Source organism: Clupea harengus, unplaced genomic scaffold (genome assembly GCF_900700415.2).
Source record: "Clupea harengus unplaced genomic scaffold, Ch_v2.0.2, whole genome shotgun sequence".
Classification (NCBI taxonomy): domain Eukaryota; kingdom Metazoa; phylum Chordata; class Actinopteri; order Clupeiformes; family Clupeidae; genus Clupea; species Clupea harengus.
Window position 1 is genome coordinate 51,331 of NW_024879790.1, and position 20,789 is coordinate 72,119.

Consider the following 20,789-nt stretch of genomic DNA (forward strand, 5'->3'; position numbering starts at 1 on the left):
GCTCTTTTGAGGCCTATCCACATGAATTGCTCTTTTGAGGCCTATCCACATGCACTGCTCTTTTGAGGCCTATCCACATGAATTGCTCTTTTGAGGCCTATCCACATGAATTGCTCTTTTGAGGCCTGTTACATATGCTGGCTCAATCACATGAACATAGGGAGTTCCACACGCAAGGTTAAAATCAATACAGAATATTTATTAAAGAATAATAGAAAAAGTCAGTATAATTGCAAGAAATGTAGTGCAAGCGGGTGTCTAGGGGTGTACATGTGTCCAAACAAAAGATAACAAACCGACGCGTACAGGAGAGGGAGCCCGTCTGCACCCTGTGTCATGGCCTTCTTATAGCAGAGCTCATCAAGCCACCATACAGCACACCTGCGCACACCTGCAAGGACTCTGCTACCTACATGTGGGAACAGAGAGAGCACTGACAGCAGGGGGCGTGGCATGCGCAGACCAGGCTGGGTCATGACAGGCCTATCCACAGATTTCCTATGATGTATAGATCAGGGGTCTGTAAGGGCCATAGCAAAGCCTTCAGCTTGCACCTGCTGAGGAAGTCCATTGTGGATTGTTACAGACATGAGATGTTTGCTTCCAGAATTAGCTGCTATTTAACTGAATTCATTCCTCCCTCACCCAGTGTAATGTTTCCCATGGCACTGGCTGTAACATGAGCCCAAGGCATGACCGATCCTCCCTGGTTTTTGTTTACCACTTGTTTGTATACCAATTGTTCTTTCCCTTCTACCCATGGTAAAGGACTAAGTGGAGCTTGTGTATTGGGATTTTATTTTATTATTTTATTTTTGATATATACGTTAATGCCTTTTTTTTAGGTTGTATAGCCTTTTTTCACTCTGGCAGGGGGACTGCCAATGGAAACTAGCCTTTTGGCTATAATTGGGTGCATTTACATTTTAATGTTCATGAATGTACACTGTCCCTCTTGATCAAATAAATAAATTGATTGATTGGTGTTTAACAGTTAGAGAGGTGTCATTTTCATGAAATTCTGCACCCCTTTTTCTCCAAACATAGCTTTGATCATAAAGTTCAAATTTAACTTCATCAATCCGCAGAATGCAAAATGCATCAGGCTTGTTTAGATGTTCCTGTACGAATTTCTGATGCTGAATTTAGGGGTGAGGACGCAGGAAAGGTTTCCTTCTGATGACTTCAAGGTCATAATTGCGCAGGTGTCGCTACACAGAAGAACAGTGTTCCACCACTCCCGAATCTGTACAATTTTCCTGAAGGTCTTTTGCAGTCTACGGGGGTTTTGATGTGCCCCTGTAGCAATCCTTTCCCTCGCTGAACGTTTTCATCTTCCAGACCTCAATTTGACCTCCACCATTCCTGTTAACTGCCATTTCTTGGTTGCTGAAGTGCATAATGACTTTAGTAAGAGTAAAAATATCTCACTAAGTGATAACTCAAATAGTAACTTGATTTAATATTTATCACACCTATAAAGCATATGTATGATATTTAAATCTGGGGTTATGCACAAAATATAAAAATGTAAAATGCTTATTTAATAAACACAACATAAAATCTGCAGATTCAAGTACTAAATCACAATCCACTGAATAAAAACTTGGTTATCACTCCAGATCTAGGCTTACTGTAAACAATCATAATAAAACATTACATTCTGATACAATCTGCAGAAACATGCTCATTTATTTCTTATTTTCCCATGCACACACATAGGCTATAAAATAAGTTATAATCGTATAGCTATTGTTACTATTATGATTATTACTTTGTGATAATTGATGTTTTCCTTAATCTGCTATCATTAATATTGTTTTGTCAGTCACTTTAGATAAAGACGTTTGTCAGATACCTTAACCTTAAATATTTGGAGATATCAGTCATTCTAAATCATCATTTGGAGGCTACATTAATCTATAGAAAAAACACCGCAACGAAATGCAAACGGCTGTAGTCTAGGGCCGCCATCATGTTGCAAAGTTGGTACTTTTCAAAAAACTTAAGGCTGATTGCAGTAAAGAGGTTCTCTACCAAGTATTAATGTATAAAGGTTGAATACTAATTTTAGTTGTCGAATAACTTATTTGGCTTTTAGAAAAATACTACAGCATAAGTAGTCACAATGAAAATAGTGATTGGGGAAATGTGTGTATTTTTTTTATATTTCTGAAAATGGTGACAGCGTTATGCAAGACAAGATAATCTTCCTGCAACATCATTGGTTAGTTTCGAGTCATTTTTATTATCATGTTCCAAAGTCCGTCTCGGTCCAAATCAAACCTTAGCAGTTCATGATCTGGCACGGATGGTTTAATGTAGGGCTCTGACATTGAGGAAAAATGGGATTAACTACAATTGCGGTGTTTATCGGGGTCATCCTTCCCTCTTTACACGGTAAGTGCTGCTTTCTGAGGTTCTTGTTTGTGAACGGGCAATCACAGCTTTTACATGACTCGTTACTGTTAAAATGAAAATGGTACCTGTAGGGCCATCAACCTCAGCTCAGTGAAGACATCAGCCTTCCTCAGAGGGTTAGTATTTGAGGATACAGTGAAGAAAAAGTAATTAAGAATAGTTCGTTTTGTTTAGTGAAACCAGGGAAGACTGATAATGGTGCTGTTCTAGCTCTAGAGAAGGTGATGATGAGAATGAGAGGTATTGAACAAGGAGCAGATGCCGTCAACCAGGTGAGAGTTTGCATTTGGGTGTCTACTTCAGAATAAGTTTTCACAATGAAAATATGTGTATCTTTTACAATTGTCAAAATGGCGACGACAGGTATGGAAGTGCCGCTGTCTCTCGTCTTTTCATGTTAACAAGTTTTATGATCACCCTGCAACATTCATTGGTTAGTTGCGAGTCATTTTTATTATCATGTTCTAAAGTCCGTCTCGGTACAAATCAAACTTTAGCAGCTCATGATCTGGAACGGATGGTTTCATCTAGGGCTCTGCCATAGAGAAAAAATGGGATTAACTATAATTGCGGTGTTTATTGGGGTCATCCTTCCCTCTTTAAACGGTAAGTGCTGCTTTCTGAGGTTCTTGTTTGTGATCGGGAACAAAAGCTAGCGTCCTACTGTTGCCAGTGTGGGCAGAAAATTAAACCATAGGTCAACCAAATGTGTCGCTTAACTTCAACTTTTCAACCCAAGATAGATAGGCCTTTACAATTTAGAACTTCACGTAGCTAACTGATTTATTAAGGGTGAGTGTCCATTTAGAGGGGTTTTTCTATAGCTTTCTTTTTTCAGTTGTTCCCAATGAGGTGTGAGCGCATGCGGCTGTCTAGAGAAAAGGCTTTTTCAGAGCGACCGTTCCGTGCGCTTTTTTGTGCGGCCGCGCCAAGCGCGTCTAGTTGAAAATATCATGGAGATATTCTATGGACATTGCCATCAAAATGCAGCATGAAATGACACGGCAACGCTACACTGGCGCTAGACCCACAATCCAGCTAGTGTTATCATCGGACAGTCTACATACATCAATCTTGCTGAAATATCAGTCTGTAGACGCCTTAATAGAGCATATATTTGCAAACTGAAAAGCACCACACAATTGAACTGAAAAGCAACACACAAAAACCCTTTAGATGGCATGATTGAACGGGGCAAGGCTATTTCTGTGTTCAGCAATTAGAAAATAATAAGCTTAATCAGCTTTTATTTTCAAGTTCTCTGGCTGTATATTTTACAATCAGTTGTAAAGTGACCTGTGATACCAGTAACTGAGCAACACTGAAACATGAGCCATACCTTACTTTGGAAAACATCATAAAATTCATGCAGACTTGGACTTTGTCTGCTTTCGTGTGCTTAATTGCTGCAGTGTAATGTTATCGGTTGTTACACCTGTCCAATAAATTCAGTCTCTGACTTTCAGTTTCTGTATTCCCTAAAGGTCTACCACGTGATCCAGAGAGACATTCCCTCTATTACATATACACAGCCCTATCAAAGACCGTAACCGCTCCCAACATCTATGAGTTTACTGCAATGGGCCTCCTGGATGATCGCAAGATTGACTACTACAACAGTGTAGATAAGAAGAAGATCCCTCAAGAGAACTGGATGAAAGAGAAGCTTGCCGCGGACTACTGGACTAAGGGAACCCAGTCGCGCCAGAGCAAAGAGCAGTGGTTCAAAGTCAACGTGAACATTCTGATGGAACGCATGAAGCAGAATGAATCTGGTGAGCAGCTGGTTTTTGACACACTGAGTTAACTGAACTATTGACTGAATTTTGAAACAATGGCTAACATTTGCACAGCTAGCTTTACAATCTGTTCTCACTTGTTAAACTTGCCCTTCAGATCTTCATGTACTGAGTTGGAGACATGGCTGTGAGATTGACAAATACTCTGATGGTCGCGCCCAATTTGTCAGTGGCGTTGATGAGTACAACTATGATGGAGTGAATTTCCTGTCCTTTGATGAAAACGAAATGCAGTGGATAGCAGCAGTATCGGAAGCAGTACCCACTAAGAGGAAGTGGGACGGGGTGCCCGTCCTCAACCAGTACACCAAGGGCTACCTGGAGAAAGAGTGTGTGGGGTGGTTGGAAAAATTCATGGCCTATGCTGAAGAAGAACTTAAACAAGCCTGTATGTACTGTCGATTGTGTTTTCTTATGTCAGAGAATAATCTGAAAAGAAGAAAAAAAAAAGACTAATCTCACATCTGTCTTCTACAGCTCCACCAGAAGTTTATCTTTTTGCTAGGGTAAGCAAGTTCTCCAGTGATAAGCTGAGCATGACCTGCCTGGCTACAGGGTTCCATCCAAAAGACATTGACATGTCTATTCAGAGGGGCCAGACTGCTGTGGTTACGGCTGAGATTAAAGATGTCTTTCCAAATGGTGATGGCACCCACCAGGTGAGGTTGCAGGTGGAGGTGCCAAAGCTTGAGGCCAATGATTATGAGTGCTTCATAAACCACAAAACCCTCAATGCACCAGTTGTCAGATTCTGGAAGACAGGTAATAATTGCTTTTTTCCCCTTATCTGTCCATCTGATTAACTTTGTGAGCGTGTATACTGTATATGTGATGTGTGGTCTTAAGGTGATCAGGCATTGTAAGACTCCAGAGGATCTTATTGATCTTATTGAGACTTACTGATACAGATTTCATTACAGAGCAGTACTAACTCAGGACATGTTTTGAGGGACATTTCTCAAGTCAGGCCTTACATTGTAGTCAGTCCCCCTGAAAGGTGTTTTTTCCAAGTTTGTGTCTGTTTCGATTTTTGAAACCTGGACTTTCACTACAAAACTGCACCACACAGGGATATATTCATTGAGGACTAGCATTAATACGTGCCCAGCACTGTCCTTTTGCTTTAACTATTCAGCACCAAGGGAAAACAAACTGAATTGAATTACACAGAAAGTGAAAGGTGTTTTGTGTTCCCTGCCAAACGTATGACAAGAGTATAAAACCAGTCACACAGCACAACATCCGTGTCTTCAAATGTGAATTCACCATGAAGAGCCTTGTTTTGTTTATTTTAAATATGTTTGTTGCTTTTCACTTTTACAACAAGTACAAAATGGATCCATGAAATCCCCTTAAAAGGGCAGTGTGGAGGCTATCCTATTAGCCTCAGTGTGGACGGCAAAGTGTTCCCAACGCGTAGCAAATAATCCTTGGTCCAGGCATAAACTCTCTTTGGGTGGTGTTCCCGTTTATTATAAAAGTATAAATGTGTACATAAAATCGGTCCTTTCACCCAGTGCTGTTTGCTTATTAACAAGATGCTGTCGGTGAAGTGGGTTTCACGGCTACAGTAAGAACCGTGTGTTCCCCGCCATCCACACCTTTCCCTAATTGAGTAATCACACCTGTAGATATACCCAATTTCCCGTGACGTGCCACACCCAGTGCAATACTCCCCCAAGTGGCTAAAATAAGTAACACTAAAATAAACCTAACTAAAAGGTGGATAGAAATGGCTCCTACAGGCAGATTTAGAAAACAACCATACTTCAAACAAACACACACACACACACACACCAAAAACACATCACAATGAAGAGCCTTGTTTAAAAGTTTCTGTTTTGCATTTCTGCCACATGGTCAGGGGAGCCCTCCACTCCTCACAGTGGAATGGGGTCCAGTCTTCTGCAGTCTCATGAATCATGTACATAATTGAACAAGCTATGTCCGTATGATTAATACAAATTAATCTTGTGGTTGAGTGGTGTTCATTTGGCTATGACAGAAACAGTGCTTTGATTAATGTTTTAATCCTTACTGTGTTCAGATGGAGTTGAGTTTGATGAATCTTCACCTATTGTTCCGATTGCTGCTGGAGTTGGAGTTGGAGTTCTCCTTCTTGTTGGTGTAGTCATACTTGTGGTTTTACTTGTCAAGAGAAAACCAGCTGATAGGTTCTCCAACACAGGTTCTTATTGATGTGGGATTTCATGTAAAAATAACGCTTGTGTGTCTATATTAGTAATGGCCCTCCAAATCACATAATTAATTACTGACATGTTTTTTATTGATGCTATAGGGACGAGGACTATTGAGGCGACAGCAGCACCAGCTGAGACAGAGACGCTTACGAGAGGTGAGCCCATTTATTGTTTCTTATGTTAAAGTTAAGTTTTATAAGGTAAAATTAGGCCAGGCAAAAGTATATTAAATAAATATATAAATAAAGAGAATATTATCGAATGTAGAGGATGTTAATGTTTTACCATTGTACACAAAAGTGGAAAATTATATGAAATACTTCAATCCGAGGTTGTTTTGAGTGGAGCTGAAGTAAAAGGCAAGTTGGAGGTATCCAGTTATTGTGAACTCCTTTTCAGTATACCTTATGGATATACTGCATATGTATCACTATCTATAAGGTACATTTATTATGGCTTCCAATGAAGATGGTAGAGAAGAAGTCCATATGGGGGATCAATGAGTACCCATCAGATTGATTATTCCTTACTGTCTCCCAAATAGGCAAGGCTGACAATGCTGATGAAATGCCCGAAGAGGAAAAGAAGCTGAACGGAGATGACAAGAGTATGTATTTTCTTTTTAGAGCATGACGGTCCTGTGTTGATTTGGCTGCACCCATGCAGTGAGCAAACTCAGTTCAGGCCATTTTTTGCATCTTGATTTATCAGTTTTTTTGTGCAATCATATTCTTCCTTGGACTAAAACAAAAAATTGCGCCTTTTAGATCTTCCAAAAAGTTCACACCAATGACTTACGTAATATTTTTGTACTGTAAACCTGGATTAACTTGTAACTAATAAATTGATCTATTAATTGAATGTGATTATTTTTTATGACACGTAATACCTGTTATTTACAGATTCAGGTAGCAGCAAAGACTCTGGTTTGGACATTGGACATGGTAAAAAAAATTATATTTTAATTTGAAAATATGTTTTGAAACTCACTGAGTGACTAATTCAGTAATTATGGGGTGTAAAAGTCATTCATGTCTATTAGATTAACATTTCCTAATTTAACTAAATAAATGCTTTCTCTGTCCTACAATTTACTCTGCTAGTTGTCATAAACATTTTGGCTATGTACTTTATAAGAGGCTTTATTAGCAAGTTGGTTAAAACAGCAGGTTTTTGCCTGACAGTATTTATTTATTCACAAGACTGTTTATATGTTGTGGTTGATATTTACCATCTTCCTCACAACAGCATCCGCTACCGGCTCAGTGAAGACCGATGGGAGTGTTAATTCCATTCCCAACTCAGAGACGAGCGCTGGGAGTGCTGATCCCAGTGTGTGAAACACAGCGTTGTGATCATCATGTGCTGGATGGTGGTGGTGAGTGTCATTCTTCAAACAGAAAACAGGTCCCTTGTGGGTTCTTCAAAAATGTTCTATGGAGAAGCTTTCTTTGGAGAACCTCATGTAACGATAGCCAGCAGGTACAGAACTGTGGAGCGATTAAACTTCACTCCCCGACGTCTTAAAAGACGTCCTCACGGCACCTATGGGTCTCCCATGCCTGAGGTTGTGAGTGTGAGTGTGCTGTCTTCACAACACAGGCTACACTAACTAATAATGATCTGTTGGTGAACAGTGATGAGTCATAGGTCTTCACAGATGAAAATGGCTGTCAAGCTGATTACTGAAGGTTATAAGAATCAGGTTCATTGTAGAAATAATGAAAACAGTCCCATTGTGAGTCCTATCTGAATTGTATGCCATTTGAAAATGACAGTTCAGTTCAGTTCTCAGTTCAAATTACTGTTATGTTTACTGGGGAGTGCATCTTTACATCACATTTATTGATATTTCTGTTTCTCTTTTGATTTCAGGGCTAATTATCAGTACAACTGATCAGTGCCACTATCTCTGGAGTACAACTGAACTGAGTAACTGGGTAAACGTTCAGAGCACATAATGAAATTCATCAATGTAGAATGTGAGACGTTCACATCAATCAATTTATGTCCATTTGTCGATTTTGATTATGTTTACTCTACTTTTTTATTGCGAATGCTGTCATGTGTTATGAGCATACTGCAGATACAATCTCACCAGTGTGTTTAGAATGTTGCAGAATGATTGTTTATTTGGGTCCATCGAATATATATTGAATTGTCTTATATTGTTCATGAACCCATTTGTAGGTTAATTTGTGTTTTACAGTAAAGTGTAAACCTTACCGTAGATGTTAGTTTTCTTTATGCTGTTTGTAAGTTTGCTATGACTCCTTTGAGTTGCACAGGTCTTATGGAATTAGTCCATTGTGTGATTTGATCAGGAAAGTTGTTTAAAACATATGGTCAAAGCCTTTCCTCCAATCAATCTGTAACGGTAGCCATGGTGTCACCTTAACTATGCCCCCTTGCCTAGTGAACAAAGACAAGTCTTGGTAGAAACCAGTCTGGTCATGTATTTTAGAATAATGGGACTATATGTGTGAAATGAATTGATTTTGTAATAAGAAGGAGCCTTGCCCTACAGATCTTTGAATTTGTGGTGTTTGTAACTTTCCTGAAAATAAAGCTTGCAGTCTCACACCTGTGTTGCCTGGAAGTGTCACACATTATTTTATTAGAATGTTCAAAACTGAAGGGTTAAAGAAAAATTGTGGCCACATTTCAATTGTGTGGGCGAAGTTAAGATCTCAAGGCATATATTAATCTGTTCCAGAATCACTCATGTTTTTGACAAGAAAACAATTTCAACTTTCCAAGTACCCTTGGTGCAACACTTGAGTGTTCTGACTCAAACCACATAACTACTGTACATACAGTAGAGCGTAGTCTGGATGGCTAGTGGGAACGACAGGTGTTTGTGTCCTTCATACGACTGTATTCGATCAAGATTCTGAGACACCAAAGCAAAGGCATTAGCAACGCCCAAGAACACCACACCGAGAGAGATCTCCAGCTCATGAAATAATTATTCATAATTAAATCAGGATGGAAAAAAAAAAAAAAATACTGTATGAAAATTCACTGCTAGACTACAGATGTTCATGGCAAATGCGTACAGTACCAACCAGCTGTAATCCCATGGATCAATAAGAATGAAAATGTTTACATTAGGTCTGAAATGACAACTATAGTTTATTTCATTAAATATAATATGCAAAATCAAAACATCAAATCATAGTTATGCTACTGGTATATACACATGTATTGTACAGAAAGTGATGTTTGATAAAAGATGTTTGATTGTGATCGTTGATGAAAAAGCTTTTAAAAATACACACAATGTAAACAACCAAATATATGTTAATTCTAACAAATTTACATTTTACAACAGTCTTGTACCACAAAGAATTAATCTGACATGTACAAATGACACTGGTTGGTTTTGATGCTCTGCCTCAGTTCATCGATCATGCCCATCTGAGACCCACTCAGAGCTGTAGTGTGCCAATCATGCCCATCTGAGACCCACTCAGAGCTGTAGTTGGCCAAACAGTTTACGTTGGGCGCTCAGGTCCAGCTGCTTGCCGGAGACCTTGTTCGGAGGCGTCTCCTCTCGAGAAGGCTCACAATTTTCTTTCCCACTCTTTGCCAAAAGGCCCCCGTAACAGCTACGGCACACGGCGTGGTACATGTCAGCTCCTCCGATCACCTCCACCTGGGACACAGGTAAAGAGACAGATGTGAATAAGAAGCAGTCGTGTCATGTTGATTTCCTGACTGTAGTGGAGCTCATATCACCTCCAGACTATGTAGGGGTCATTGTTAGTGTGTTTTGTTTGTCTCAAGTAGTTTTACAACACACTCAGGGCCTCATTTACTAACAGGATTGCGCCCATTTCAGGCGTAAAATAGCGGGTAAAGACATAAAACCGTATTTCCAAAGGAGGCGCACCTGAGTAAAAGCGCAGATTACCGCTGCTGGGAAGTGGGTGTGGGAAAGTTCGTCGCAAAGAGATGGGAGGAGATGCGTAAAGTGCGCCTAATTATGTATTAGTAACGAAACAAGAGGTGTTTTAGCCTGACATATCAGCTGCTAAATGAAAACTATGTGCCTGCGAGAAATTTGAAAAATACGAACATCAGAAATGTTATTTTTTTTGGTAATGTTTATATTTGATATATCATTTAATAGGCATACAAACAAATAGAATTACAAACGGTCCCACCAGCTAGCTGTTCGGGAAAAGTTCGGCCACGTCTTACCCAGAATCACCGCTCATTGTGTATGGTTTAAAGTTAAACGGTATTTTCACTCATAGTTCAAGCACACCGAGTACAGTGCACACCTTCTGCGTAGGAGTAACGCGTATCTATTCAGGAAAAGTACTTGTACTCGAAGTACACTAACTTAACTACCGGTAAGTAAATTGTAGAGACAGAGCAGCATATTCATTTCACCTTCCATGTTTATTTTGACGTTGTAGCCTCTCAAGCGCAAGCTACCCCCAGTGCCATGGCAACCTACAACTACAGTTTTCAAATGTATCTGCCTAGGGCAGCGTTTTTGAAAAGCATGGTTTTCAGTGTTGGAATACGCCGTTTAAAAGTAAGGGGTGTCGTGTATTCCTACCAGACTATTTAAAGGGATGCTATGGAGCAGTTAACCTGGCTATTAACTATCCTAGCTATCTCTAGCTTAGGGAACCATCTTAACAGTTTGCAGTTGCCTGTGTGTGATTAACTCATGCTAATATGTGTGAATATGAACTCGTGAACATAAACTCGTTAATATGAAGCTGCACAGGCACCCTGAGGGGTAACCATAGTAACCCAGAAACTCAATGTTCGCTGAAAAGTTGAATTTCCCAAAATCAGCTCACCAATAAAAGACAGTCTTGAATTCAAAGTGATGACAACTTTTAGTGTGGACGGAAGGGCTAAATGGAGAAATATTTATGAGTTTCTATATTTACCCGGGTTAGTTTGCTGTAACCTCGTATACCAAAAGCTCTAATTCTAATGTTAACTCATCATCCATGGTGGAAGGAACACGCAGGCTCTTTCTTCCCTATTTTAGCTGCGCGCTAAATAACACTAATGGGCGGGGTTAGGCGCTGATTACGCTTAGTAAGGTGTCGACACATTCAGATGAGGTTCTTGTTTGATAAATAGATGCAAAATACCGTGCGCTATATACGGGTTGGCAAAGGCGCAGATTAAGCTGCGGTCGCAATGTTAGTAAATGAGGCCCTCAGTGTTTTCTTCCATAGAGCACTCTGCATCCACTAGTTCACTAAGGCTATGTTTACAATCAGGGTTATTATAGTTCTGAAAATATCACATCGAAAGCTTTTCTTTAAAATGTATTTTTTAAGTTTAGTTTTAGTTCATTTCACGAGTGCATACGGTTTATTTAGATTTTGAGGAATGTACTAGTTTTAGTGTTATAAAGAGAGCCTCGATTTATAGTAGCTGACAAATTACATCCACTTAATCGGATAGGATATGATATGGAAATCAGATCACGGCACTGCTGATTAACCTCACAGATCGGAACTTAAAGTTACATGCGATGCAAACATAATTTGTCCAACAATGGTAGGACATGCTGTTCATGTGTATAAAGAGGCACTCACTCAACTTTAAACATTTCCCCCTTGGAATTCAAAGTTGTATTCATTCTCCACTATACTATCATTATGCTATTCATTATCAAGGGTTTAAAACCCCCCTTTTGAGAACTGGCATTGGATCTATGCAGATCCATCTGCACTGAGGTTTCAGATGCACATCCCAAGGCTAAGATCAGGACTGTGAACACAAGTAAACACAGCCTAAATTATTTCAGCAAATGTCGGCTTAGTGTGAATCACCCTGAACTGTAGATAAAATCCCTCAGAATGAACTCATGTCAAGCCGACCTCTTCCTCTCTGGTCCTCTTACCTCTTTCTCAGCACCGAGCCTCTTGGTGTAGGCAGCCTCTTTGAAGCACTGCATGCAGACTGCATTCAGCTTTACCACACTTTCTGCCAGCGGCACTAGGTTCAGGATGTTGCCAAATGCCTGAGGAGGAGGAGTTTAAGGGTCAGTGGGAGGAGGCAGGTAAAGACATGATAACAACATTGTTTTTCTTCATTTGATGTAATTCCTTAAAAGGGAAAGTTCGGGACTTTTCATCCTGGAATCTTTTTGGGTCCAACGACCGAAATTGGTCCAGTATTGAGTTACAATGCTAAAACCGGAACTGCCAAACGGCTATATGAATGGAATCCTATGAGGGCAAGCCAGCACAAACCGCTTGTGTTCGCCACCGACAGGCTTGTACATGCTATGGGGCTCAGACAACATGGAAACATGAGCTACAACAGCGTCTGTTTACCCCAATAACCGTAGAAAATGACTGTTTGTACGGTCGGAGTTTCACCAATCTCGATCTTCTGGTATTTACTATTGCCAACCGCATAGCTTTACACACTTTTCACAAGTTTCACCCATTCATAATTTAAATGTGTTTAATCAGCCACTGTGGGTTTTCATTCATGGTAAAACCCAAAAAACCAAAAACATGAATATTTGTAAGTAATTTTTTTATACTACAGGAAAAAAAACATTTAAAAGCATTTTCATCTGCATTTAATGGCTTGCTACTGCTTAACAATCTCCATCTCTACATGCTCCAAACAGTGCCTACCTTCCTCTGAAAGGTACCATCCAGTGCTGAAACAATCACGATCTTGCCATTGTTGGCCATTTCCTCACAGAACGCCACGGTGTCTGGAAACTGAAGCATAAAAAAAAGTGAAAGGCGTTAGTCAACCAGTAGAACTCAGTCTGTTAGGTCATTGTATATCATAATTGTTCATTCCCATGGTGACGGTCTTAGTGAGAGACATTCCTAATGCAGTGACTACTCACAAACTGTCCTTCATCTATGCCAATGACACAAGCCTGCAGTGCCAGAGAACGCACATCCTCAAGGCAGTTGGCTGGTACTGCCTCCATTGTATACCTGGGGAGTGACACGGTGGTTTAATGACCTCAAAAATAACCAATCCTGACACCCGAAAGAACACGAAGACATGAAAAAACAAACGTACTTGTCATGTGTGGCAACCCCTCGGTCAGAATAGCGAGTGTCCTTGGCATATTTTATCACGAGGCACTTGTACTGTGCAACCTGGAACCTACGCACTCTCCGCATCAATTCAGTGCTGTAAAATATAAACAGATAGGGTTAAAGATGCAGTCTGTGATTGTGGTGAAAGCTTGTTGATATTTGAGCCCCACAGCCAATCAAATAACACCCCTCCCGAGTCCCACCATGTTCCAGAGGCTATGTTTGGATTGACTGGAATAATAATAATAATAATGATGATGATAATAATAATTATACTACATCACATTTATATTGCGCTTTTCAATGTTCTCAAAGACGCTTGTGTATAATGTAGTGTTCGGTTCAAGCCACTATGTTTGTTTCCCATTTACAGAGCCAAGACTGTACAGTACAGTGCGCACACACTGCAAAGGGCAGCTACAGGAGCATGAAGAGCAATTTGATGAATTTGACAAAAGGGATTTGGATTACAATAGTGGCCTGCACCTTAAAGTCTCAATTCAGAAATGGAAAACAATTTGGGAAACTTTAATCAGTGATCTTCATCTCAACCTCACCCCACCCCACCCTTTGCAAGTGTTAATCAGAGTTACTTTAAATAGGTATTTAGAAATTGTATTTACTCTGTAAAACTGTAGGTCAGCTTCCATGGACTATACATTGTGAAGTCTGGCCATGTTAGTTGTTGGCTGACATGAGGTTTTGTTTAACATTACAATTTTATTGGCAATTCACGACACGGTTCAAATTTGCCTAATAGAGAAGGAAGTAGAACATGTTTGGCAAGATCTCTAGCCAGAGTCCTGAAGTGCCTTCCAGGTATCACGCAGGAGTCGAATGCGCAAGCCGGAGTGTTATCTCTGCGCACACCCCCATTCCATTCTTCGCCAAAGAAGACATGAGGCATGAGGGGAGTTAGTGGGTTGAGAATAAATGCCAAGGAAAATGCCACGTCTTCAACAGGTACACTGGGATTACATTATCTGACAGACTTTACACTAATGGCGCGGGAAATTTCGCCACGCTCCACCCATTTATATACGTTAATGTAGCGATAAAAATGACAGAAAAACAAAACACGTTCCTGACTCGCGCGCAGGAAAGGGAGGAGCTCTCCAAACGACGTTGGCGCGAAAGACATTCAAAAGTTTGAGGACAACGACAACATTTGGGCTCGATTTTAAGTCTCAGTCGTGAAACACTTACATAGTTCGGAATGCCAACGAATATAAATGTAAAAAAAAATTGCATTCAATGCATTCCTTACAAGCAGTTTAGATATCAACCACGCTTTGGTGCAAAGTCGGGTAGTAACATTCATGTTAACCTAGCTTAGCTGTTAAACAATACTATATAATTTACGTCACCCAAATAGTTGTCTAACTTACTCAATAACCTAGATAATGTTATATTATGAGATTAGCTTCAGTTAACATAGCTCAACTTGGCGTACATAACATTGTTGGTTATTAACTTAACATCAGCCAGAAATAGGATAACTTACCTCTTTCCAGAGAACATTGGTCCAAATATGACCTAGTAACACAAAAACCAACATTAGTACGCTTGTAACATCGACGTAACAATTTCATACAGTAACATTAACATGAAATAAACCAAATTCGCTCAAGCTCACGGTACCTGGATTTGTCCTCGCTTTTTCCTTGGTGAGATTGGCAATATACTAGAAACATTCAGGCAATCCATTTTAAAGGGATGATACGAATGTTGCAGTGGTTTGAAATACAACCCACGGGTCGTTATAACTATAACTTTTCCCTGAAACCGTTTCGTAACATTAACTGTGCTAACGTCGAAGGAAGACCAATCCAAAACGTCCCCGCCAAGTCGCCAGTTAATTTCTTATCCTCTGTGCAAACAGCCAATAGCTGCGTGAAACGTCAAAAAAAATGACAGACACATGAACAGATGGACAAGAAGAGAGGGAAAGAGTGTGGAGAGGAAACAAAGCCAAAGAATGAAGACAGAATAAACGAGTTAAATGGTAAGAGGAGAGCTCACATTGAGGACAGATGTAGTCAACAATCTAAAGTGGAAACTAGAGTGGAGTACAGATCAGGTCAGAAGGAGAGTTGAAAAGTAGTGATAGCCTGCAGGTGGAGTAATATTTCATGTGAGGGGGCAAACTAACAAACAAGGATACAGATACTCAAAGACAAATACTTTCACACATAGCCTACACAGACTCAAGCAGGCATGCATATACACACAAACCCCAACCCAACTACATAAGGTGCATTTTAAACATGTTTAAATATAATTTATACATTTTAGAAGTAGGTTACTCATGTAAATAGCCTGCTGTACTGACTGACTGGTGCTAGACACTACAAATCTAGGATTGCTGATAAAAAGTGCAACTTCATTGGACTTACATTTGCACTTGGTTCTGTTAAAAGTGGATGGGTCCCAATACGGAGCACAAAGTGTTTATGCATCCTTTACGTGACCAAACACCATCAAAATGAATAGGAGGACGTTATACAAACTCATTACCTAAAAATACCTACATAATGTTGCTTTAAATAATAGGCTGTGCTGTCATACAAATACGGCATGTGACTAATTCATAAATGGAGGGATGACATTGATATGCAGATGTGAAAATGCAGCAGCTCTAATCTCCATTGTGAACTGTCTGGAGTCGGTTTCTGGCATTGTAGAACTACAGCAAGGATACCTACAGCCCAGATGTAGACAGCTGTGGAGCCAAAAGCTGCCAAGTACCCCACCCTGTTAATGTGAAGTCATGAAACCCATAGCAACATAAACATAATTATTTTGTGGGATTTTTCTGGGCTGCTGCTGGCACTGCAGATCTGACAGGCCTACTAAAAGGCATAAAATAAATGTTATGGCCATCCGTACAAATGATTTGCCATAAATTAAATGAAAAGATAAAGCATCGTAAACAATGTGGTCACATTTATATACCACTTCAGTTACCAGAAAAAGGCCTCAATGCTGCCACCTTCAGGGACAAAGATGAAGAATGAGCAAACCCATCAGGAAGATGAAATGAAAACTTGTTGATCTCGTTTGCTAGATGAACTACCTGAGAACCGTTATTTTTTCAAACAAGCAGAAGAGTCCAGGGCACAATGATGGAAGTAGAGTGAAAAGTCATCACGGTTTGAGATGCAGTCTTGATGATTTTTTTCCTTTTTAGATTTGTTTTTGGGCTTTTTGCCTTTAATCAGATAGGACAGTGAAGGTTTGACAGGAAATGAGATGGAGAGAGATGTTGGGGAGTTGGATCGGGAAATGACAGCGGGTCGGATTCGAACCTGTGTCCCCGTGGGTGTTCAAGCCCGTATATGGTTGGGGCTACTGCTTGCGCCAGTGTCCCCTCATTTTTTCCCTTTTCAATTTAATCTGCTCATCAGATTATTTCATGGATCTTATTTGATCTGTTAAAATAAACAATAAGTACCATATCTATGAATACATATAAAGAATATGAAACAAAAAGACTTACATTTCTTTATTGCAGATATTCAAAACACAGCTTTGTAAAGAGCGTGGCGGGTGTGACTATAGCATTCAGACAAGAATAGAGAAAAGCAGAGGATCCGTCCAAACTAATCAAGGTGGGTAATTTTATTCTTTAACAGCTAAAACATCTTCAGAAGGTTGTTTTGAATTCACCCTATAACAACCAGCAGGAAGACAGTAATTGTACTTCACACGAACAGCTAAATTGTTACTCTTAAAAGTCACAGGCCCACCTCATGAAACTGCTGTACAGCAACAGGGAGGTCTTACCCATAGGACCAAATTGGACTAAAATGGATGAATCAGAAATAGGTTTCAGCCTCAAAATGACTAAACAAGGTCATTTACGTGGCATCATGTCATTAATTAACCTCATTAACGTCTTAGCGACCCCTACCTCATTATTCCCGTTAATTTATCATCAACACCTCAATAACTTATTACAACAATGTACAACTTAACATTACAACTTAGGAAATTAACAAGCAAGCCTCAGGGTGAGCCGAGCGCTGTCTAAAGGGGAGGACTGCGCCGGTTGTGCTAGGTCAGGTCTCGTCCACAGCTGAGAGCGTGTGTCGCTAAGCAAGATGTTGTCCACAGAAGACTTTAGCTAGTAGTGATATGTAGTCCACAGGTGAAAGCATTACTATTGTAACTGATGTGTGACTATGTGTGGTTGATGGACCTGACTGACAGCAGTAAGTGTATGGAGGAGAACAGATTTTCAAGCCATGACCAGTGAAAACACATTCAGCACATCTGAAGGGTGCTGAAGCATGGGGCTTTGGAAGATGAAGCCTTCACTGTCCAAGCAGAAGTTTCCTCTTCCACCATCTCCTGGACGTCTACCTGCTCGGAAGTTTATAGATGTCTGGATGGAAAGATGAGACTGACAGGTAAAGCGGCCAGTGGGATTAGGAGTCCTCGGAGAAAGCCCGGTGCGTGTTGGGGAAGCGCTGGGTGCTGTATTCTGGATCATCACTCAGGCGCTTCTTGACATCACCCTTTACCTGAGCGACAGAAACACACACATCCACACACACACAGATAAGTCACCTATGCATGATGCCAGCGCTGATGGAGGAACATTCAGCAGGTGTAACTTGCACTTCCTCTCCCTCTCCCTTCCTCTTCCTTTTTCTACCTCATTATCCTTCCTCTAACTAGTACTTAACTCGCACTTACAGTTGTTACATTCCTGCACTTTTTTTTTTTTATTTCTTATGTAAAGTAGTATTTTTTTATTGTTACACTCTCTATTGCTCGTAGCTTAATTGTTCTCTCCTTTGTACGTCGCTTTGGATAAAAGCATCTGCTAAATGTAAATGTAATGTAAAATGTAGGGGTTCTTTGAGTGATGCAAGCCTAACTACTCTACTTTACTTGCTTAGTACCAGCTGCAGCCAATAGCTTGTTTCCATGACGCTCCATGTTTTACTAGTGTGTGACTGACACTGTGATGTTTTTTTTGAGTCTCTGTTCAATGCCAGTGTCTGTTAAGCTTTTCCGTTAAAATACCTTCCCCAATAACTACACTTAAACCAAAATGAAAAAATGTAATTTGTGCGCCCATTTATTCCTTTCAAGTAAGATACATGACAAACAAAAACCATAACAAGGTGATCGCCTCCTTTCCTTTATAATAGCACAGCTAATGCAGTATACCGTTTCCTAACTGGCTGTATTAAGCTCAAACCAGCAATTCACTGACACAGTTCATCTTGTCATTTGTTTCTTCTTACATAGCAACAACTCTCTGCAACACTCTACAACTGTTCTTGTCTTTTATTTTGGTTGCCTGCTCAGTTATACGTGATCGGTGGAGACTGGACTGGTAAGTTACCTGTTCACTGTAGGCTTGCTGCAACTCTGGAGCCTCTAGCTCCCCCTGCAGGCTCTCTGGAGTGGTGACGGGCCTCACACCTGCAGCCCGGGCGGCGCGGCTCACCGCATCAGACAGGGAGAGGTGGGGGCCATCACCCTGGGCCGTCTGAGGACGAACACACCAGGTCATATTGATCAGTGTCGATTGATCAGTCATTATCATAAATCACCAACACACCAATCAGATCAGTCTGGCAGAAGTAGGGCTTTACGGAGAAACAAGTGGCAGGAGTGACGGACATGTAACAGTTCTAAATCAATCAACATGTTGATGAAACTGTATGCGTTTAGTGGTCTGTTTGTTGGTGTATGTGTGTAGCAGAGTGTGTGATAAATATCTGTATCAGCTGGTGTGTGTGTGTGTGTGTGTGTGTGTATATATATATATATATATATATATATATCTGTGACAAAGACAACGCACCTTCCTTCTCTTGGCTGGCATGCCATGAAGGTAGGCATCGGACAAAGGAGGCTGCGCCTTCATCTTCCTCTGGGACAGAAGGTCATGCCTGATGATGGGCACCCATTCCTGCAAAGATGGAGACAGATATAACACTGTTAACTACTCATGCACACGCCCACGCCCAAAAAAAAACAAACACACAAACACACTTGCATATATGTAAACTACAGTTATAAACAGGTGTGTATATTACACCCATATAGCTGGGCTTCAGTGAGATGTGCCCCACCTTTGGTGTGGTGTGTTACAGTAGCGTTTTAAGATGGTGACATTTTAAAAACAGTACCGGTTTGAGATGGTGACATTATAAAAACAGAACCGGTTTGAGATGGTGACATTATAAAAACAGTGCTGGCACTGCTGTTGGATCAGTAACCAGAGATCAGCTCTTACCGGTGGGACAGATGCAACCCAGGGTTCGACCTCTGCCCCCGTCTCCTCTCTCCCGGCTGCTGCCATGGGAATGGATCCTCTGGTCTCCCTGGTCTCCCCTGACGATGCCCGGCGTGACCCCGTGCCCTCAGCTGCGTCTGCAGAGGTCAACATGGCCTCCTCTGCAGTGGTGGCAGGAGCTGGGGACATGGTCTCCTCCATCTGCAGAATATCAGGCAGTTTATATCAATAGAACTAGACGTACCGCACAGCAGTGCAGCAATATGACCGCTACTGTGAGAGAATTAGCAAGACTATGCAACTAGGATATAAGAACTGAAAAATATTTGAAAATATATATATAAAAAAAAAGAGAGAATCATATATCATTTAACCCTGCAAAGACTGACACATCCAATGTTAGCCAGAACATTCTAATAAAAAATAAATATATATTTTTTTGGTATCATATTTGATATAACAGGCCTTTATGACATTTCAATTTCTGCATTGAACATTACTCACTAGGTGGCGCTACTCCACAAATGAATCGTAATGAGCTGGTACGGCGCCCCCTAGAGGCCAACCTGCCATAGAAGTTTCATAATTTTGAGTTACTGACATGTGTCAGTTTCAAGTGAACTAAATTTCATGAAATTTGGCATGCGTCAGATTTTGTGAACTTTGCACCTTTACATCACAAGATATAGGCTGATGAAGTGCTAGATTTTTGCACTGAACATTATTCTTTAGGTGGCCATACTCCACAAATGAGTTGTAATGAGCTACAGTCATGCACCTCCGAGGCCAACTTAACATAAAACTTTTGTAATTTTTGGTGAAATGGTTGTCGAGCTATTGCCCAAAATGTGCTTCGAGCCACGCCCACTTCAGGGGGCTCTAGCACAAAGGGACACGCCCACCTAGGGACACAAACCCTATATTCCGTATCAGCCATGTGGGGCCACAATCACACCAAGCTTCATCTGGATCAGTGAAGTCTAAGTATATGGCATCGTCGACCAAAAAAAAAAAAACCTGACAAACACTATATGACACTTTAGCGGTG

At 40.6% G+C, this 20,789-nt stretch overlaps 3 protein-coding genes across 4 annotated transcripts; 1 reads left to right on the forward strand and 2 right to left on the reverse strand.

Moving 5' to 3' along the window:
• The first annotated feature begins 2,290 nt into the window (after nucleotides 1-2,290).
• On the forward strand, nucleotides 2,291-9,002 carry LOC122130386 (zinc-alpha-2-glycoprotein-like). 2 transcript variants are annotated; one of them, XM_042705121.1, is made up of 10 exons: nucleotides 2,291-2,400; nucleotides 3,906-4,196; nucleotides 4,318-4,608; nucleotides 4,698-4,982; nucleotides 6,268-6,408; nucleotides 6,520-6,576; nucleotides 6,966-7,028; nucleotides 7,324-7,365; nucleotides 7,670-7,799; nucleotides 8,297-9,002. In XM_042705121.1, exons 1-9 carry the CDS (start codon nucleotides 2,346-2,348, stop codon nucleotides 7,759-7,761), a joined length of 1,317 nt encoding a protein of 438 aa, XP_042561055.1. In that variant the 5' UTR covers nucleotides 2,291-2,345; the 3' UTR covers nucleotides 7,762-7,799; nucleotides 8,297-9,002. The 2 variants fall into 2 exon arrangements, with proteins under 2 accessions (XP_042561055.1, XP_042561054.1); XM_042705120.1 differs by lacking the exon at nucleotides 2,291-2,400 and adding an exon at nucleotides 2,929-3,027.
• A 529-nt stretch (nucleotides 9,003-9,531) lies between these two features.
• Nucleotides 9,532-15,244, reverse strand: LOC122130389 (thymidine kinase, cytosolic-like). The gene is made up of 7 exons (XM_042705123.1): nucleotides 15,124-15,244; nucleotides 14,987-15,018; nucleotides 13,463-13,576; nucleotides 13,281-13,374; nucleotides 13,057-13,146; nucleotides 12,309-12,428; nucleotides 9,532-10,079 (listed from the first exon to the last, which is right to left on the reverse strand). Exons 1-7 carry the CDS (start codon nucleotides 15,187-15,189, stop codon nucleotides 9,894-9,896), a joined length of 702 nt encoding a protein of 233 aa, XP_042561057.1. The 5' UTR covers nucleotides 15,190-15,244; the 3' UTR covers nucleotides 9,532-9,893.
• Nucleotides 15,245-16,972: 1,728 nt separating this feature from the next.
• On the reverse strand, nucleotides 16,973-19,950 carry LOC122130387 (large proline-rich protein BAG6-like). Its single transcript, XM_042705122.1, has 4 exons — nucleotides 19,742-19,950; nucleotides 19,307-19,414; nucleotides 18,842-18,988; nucleotides 16,973-18,008 (listed from the first exon to the last, which is right to left on the reverse strand). Exons 1-4 carry the CDS (start codon nucleotides 19,940-19,942, stop codon nucleotides 17,913-17,915), a joined length of 552 nt encoding a protein of 183 aa, XP_042561056.1. The 5' UTR covers nucleotides 19,943-19,950; the 3' UTR covers nucleotides 16,973-17,912.
• Between the last annotated feature and the right edge of the window lie 839 nt (nucleotides 19,951-20,789).

Bases quoted from the DNA above. Each gene is read 5' to 3' on its own strand.
- LOC122130387 (XM_042705122.1), bottom strand. From the start codon at position 19,942: ATGGAGGAGACCATGTCCCCAGCTCCTGCCACCACTGCAGAGGAGGCC. The intron at 18,989-19,306 runs GTGCGTTGTCTT...GTTCGTCCTCAG, and splicing joins TGCCAGCCAAGAGAAGGAAG to ACGGCCCAGGGTGATGGCCC. The intron at 18,009-18,841 runs GTAACTTACCAG...TCTGTCGCTCAG, and splicing joins AGCAAGCCTACAGTGAACAG to GTAAAGGGTGATGTCAAGAA.
- LOC122130386 (XM_042705121.1), top strand. From the start codon at position 2,346: ATGGGATTAACTACAATTGCGGTGTTTATCGGGGTCATCCTTCCCTCT. The intron at 2,401-3,905 runs GTAAGTGCTGCT...TATTCCCTAAAG, and splicing joins CATCCTTCCCTCTTTACACG to GTCTACCACGTGATCCAGAG. The intron at 6,409-6,519 runs GTTCTTATTGAT...TTGATGCTATAG, and splicing joins TGATAGGTTCTCCAACACAG to GGACGAGGACTATTGAGGCG.
- LOC122130389 (XM_042705123.1), bottom strand. From the start codon at position 15,189: ATGGATTGCCTGAATGTTTCTAGTATATTGCCAATCTCACCAAGGAAA. The intron at 15,019-15,123 runs GTACCGTGAGCT...TTGTGTTACTAG, and splicing joins AAAAGCGAGGACAAATCCAG to GTCATATTTGGACCAATGTT. The intron at 13,375-13,462 runs GTACGTTTGTTT...GTCACTCCCCAG, and splicing joins GGGGTTGCCACACATGACAA to GTATACAATGGAGGCAGTAC.